This window comes from Austrofundulus limnaeus, unplaced genomic scaffold (genome assembly GCF_001266775.1).
Source record: "Austrofundulus limnaeus strain Quisiro unplaced genomic scaffold, Austrofundulus_limnaeus-1.0 Scaffold164, whole genome shotgun sequence".
Lineage (NCBI taxonomy): Eukaryota > Metazoa > Chordata > Actinopteri > Cyprinodontiformes > Rivulidae > Austrofundulus > Austrofundulus limnaeus.
In genome coordinates this window covers 725,549-729,447 of record NW_013952566.1, presented here as the reverse complement: position 1 = coordinate 729,447, position 3,899 = coordinate 725,549, and the positions used below count along the sequence as shown (strand labels likewise).

Sequence of the window (3,899 nt, the reverse complement as noted above, 5' to 3'; positions counted from 1 at the left end):
CAGAAAGCTAACACCGTCCTCTGATGTTCACTGAGGGAAGCTTCTGCTGGAGCCACCCCAAAGAGAGAGATGAATGGTGATGGATGAACAGTTCGTTCATGTACGTTTCTTAAGTGAGTCTTGTGTAAAAGCATGGCAGCATTCCCTGTCTAATTGTAGAATCTGATCCGTTAGCAATTTTAGCTGTTCAATGTTTTTTTTCTTTTTATTTGCACAGTAAGAAATTATTTGACCTCTCAGGTAAGCCTTTAATAACTCCCAAACAGGGCTAAGTGGCTAAGTAAATCACCAGCTTTATCACGATACAATATTAAATTGATACAATATGTTTAGATGACGATTCGATATTTCTCCATCACAAAGTCTGTCACGATATGATTTTGATTCAGTTCAATTCACATGTCTGCGATCGATATAATGCGATATCATATGCCCATCTAACACAATGAATGTGTTAAATGGGCATATAATAATAATAATAATAATAATAATAACTTTATTTGTATAGCACCTTTCTAAACAAATGTTACAAAGTGCTTTACATTGAAAAATAAGTTAAACATCAAAGACAACATGAAACAAAATATACCAAATCAATTACAATAAAACCAAAAACAAACAAAAAAACATTATCAAATATTAAAAGCCTTATTAAAAAAGTAAGTCTTAAGTAAAGATTTAAAAGAAAACAATGAGGTAGGCTGTCTAATATTTAGTGGAAGTGCATTCCACAATCTGGGAGATGATATTGATTCACATCAAGCACATGATGACGATATAGATGGATATTTTCATTTTGCCTCGATATAACTGAACCATGAACCATTCAAATCGATATACAGTATCAATATAGATTGATGTATCRTTACACCCCCAATGTATTCACCTAAAAATAGCTCTTGGATACTAAATGGACTTGATTGAAAGTATAGCAGCAAATCTAGACCTGTAATTTTAAAAGATGTGATTTCCCGCCTGAAGATGCTTATATACAGCAGGTAAAATAAGTATTGTTTATTTACAGTTAAAATATGTTTATCAAATAACGTCTAATGTTACAACTAATCAGGGATCTCTTAAAACTTTGTAGTCCAGGTTGGACATTGAAAGCAACTTTGTTTGATGAACTCTTAGCTCTGCTTGTTGGTCTCTTTCTCAAAACAACATGTTGCTTAAACAAACTGTTTGAGTTGTAAATTTGCTCTTTTTTTATAGAACCCCTCAAACACATCCACAGCTTGCCTCTGAATTTGTTTCACAGACTTTAATTGATCCAGTAAATGTGTTTTCTTGGGTTCTGTGTTGATTTTTATTTCTGATTTTTTCTGTGTTCCCTTTGTTCTGACTTTTTTTTTTCAAATCTGGTTTCCTCCCAGGAGGACATGGCGGCTCACGTCGGAGCATCCCGAACTCCGCAGGAAGTCATGGAGCACTACGTCACCATGTACATTCACGGTAACCTGGGCAAAGCCTGCATCCCCGACAGCATTCCCAACCGAGTGACGGACCACACCTGTCCGAGCGGGGGGCCACTGTCGCCCAGCCTCACCACCCCGCTTCCCCCGCTGGACATCAGCCTGGCGGAGCAGCAGCAGCTCGGCTACATGCCGCTGCGCGACGACTACGAAATCGAGTACGACCAGGACGCGGAGAAGCTCATCAGCGGGCTGTCGGTCAACTACGACGACGAGGACGTGGAGATCGAGCTGAAACGCGCCCACGTGGACATGTACGTGCGCAAGCTGAGGGAGCGCCAGAGGCGTAAGAACATTGCTCGGGACTACAACCTGGTTCCCGCGTTCCTCGGCAGAGACAAAAAAGACAAGGAGAAGGAGAAACCGGGAGGGCTGGGAGTGACGGGAGCTTCTGTAGGAGCGGGAGGAGCAGGAGCAACTGGAGCTGTCAGCTCGGCGTCCGTGACGGGATCCGGGTCCGGCCCCGTTCCGGGCACACCTAAAAGAAAAATCACCAAGGAGGAGAAGGAGCARCGGATGAGGCTGCGGGCGCTCTGCCAGTTCATGGCCCACCGGGAGTTCGAGGAGTTTTTCGAGAACATGCACAAAGAGCGACTGCTCAGGGTGAAGGTGCGTGAGCTGCAGCGCTACCGCCGCAACGGCATCACGCGCCTGGAGGAGTCCGTGGAATACGAGGCGGCGCGCCACAAACGGGAGAAACGCAAGGAGAACAAGAGCTTGGTCGCCTCCAAACGCGGCAGCTCCGTCGGGGGTGGGCTCGGCTCTGGGACGGGCGGTGGAGCTGGAGGAGGCGGAGCCGGGGGGCTGGGGGGTGCAGGCGGGCTCAAAGAGGATGGTAAAGATGGTGAGTTCGCTGCCATAGAGAACCTGACGGGCTTYGAGCTCCTGTCCGATCGGGAGAAGGTGTTGTGTAACTCTCTGAACCTCAGCCCCACGCGCTACCTGACTGTCAAAACCATCATCATCAAAGACCACCTGCAGAAAAGACAGGGCATCCCGGCCAAGAGCCGAATGCCCAGCTACCTGGACAAAGTCCTGAAAAAACGCATTCTTACTTTCCTCACAGAGAGCGGCTGGATATCCAGAGACGCCTCGTAGGGAATAATAATCTGAGGATCACTGGTAGCTGCTGAGACTGAACCAAACTGACTGTCACAGAGAGCGCTTTTTCAATTCAGGGTTGACTTTGTGAATATGTACATTACTAATAAAGAAGATGTCCTACTGGAAATTTAAAAAAAGTATATTTTCATGCACAGATTAAAAATAAAACAAAAAGCTAATCGTTTATTTTTTCATTTAAAAAACACGAGTGGTTMAAGATTACATTCTGCCCACGATAATTCTGGACAAGAAAAAAACAAATTCTTACAAGTGTTAAGCAGCTGTTTCCTACAGGGGTAGAACAGTTTCCTGACAAAGTGATTGTTTAATTAGTTCGATACATGAATCTAAACTGATCAGAGCAGCGTTAAATCACTATTATGTTAATGTTGTGTTGGTCTGCAAAAAATAAAAGAAAAAAGGCCAAAGAATGTGATTAAAATGTCAGATTAAAAAGAAAAAAAATTGTGTAGGTCTTCTGGACGGGTTCTTCTCTAATGAAACGTTTCGTCTCTCCTCCAAGAGACTTCTTCAGTCTGAGAGTTTCAGGCAAAATTCAGGCTTTTAAGCACTGCCTCCATGTGACTGATACTCACATCACATGGCTATCGTTGACACCTAATTAACATTTATTGTTAACAGGGGGTGGAGTGATACTGGCTATAGCAGCACTGTAGGAGGGGGACAACTGAAAATGGAGTCCTCCAGCTCTGTTTAATGATGGACGGTCTTTCTTCACAAAAATGGCTTCTTTTACTCCTCTCTCAAACCAACGTTCCTCTCTATCAAGAATGAGAACATCCTCATCTCTGAAAGAGTGACCGCTGGCCTGTAAATGAGTGAAAACTGCAGAGTTCTGGCCATTAGATGTAGCTCGTCTGTGTTGGGACATTCTTTTGAAATGTCCCAACACAGACGACTTATACAATTTTTTTTCTTYTTGATTTTTTACCTGGATTACTGAGATGCATCAGGACAAAATGTCAGATTGTTTGTCCTGTCCTTAAACTAAATGTCCTCCTTTTGTAGACGTCCTGGTTAAATGATCARATTTAACCCTTAAAACAAGTATTTCCATGCAGGAACAATTTGATCAGATCTGATCGACAGTGACCAGAGTTTGGTTAAAACTTTTCAAATGACAGATTTGTACCTCAAAACGTAACCGCATTGCTGTGTTAAGGGTTTTAATATTTATAATGTGCCTAAAACTGTTAATGTATGTGTAGGTAAAGACCCTGTCACACTACAACGCTTTAGAYAACTTATGACATTTTTTATGGCTAAATTATTACTGTAATTAAAAAATTATATATTTGA

The 3,899-nt window shown here is 42.6% G+C and overlaps 1 protein-coding gene across 1 annotated transcript in view; it reads left to right on the top strand.

Moving 5' to 3' along the window:
* tada2b (transcriptional adaptor 2B) overlaps window positions 1-2,759 on the top strand; it is a 9,059-nt gene extending 6,300 nt beyond the window's left edge. The window contains exon 2 of the mRNA XM_014017242.1: window positions 1,377-2,759. Coding sequence (XP_013872696.1) covers window positions 1,377-2,573 — 1,197 coding nt within the window. The 3' untranslated portion in view covers window positions 2,574-2,759. The remainder of the gene's footprint in view (window positions 1-1,376) is intronic.
* Window positions 2,760-3,899: the final 1,140 nt, after the last annotated feature.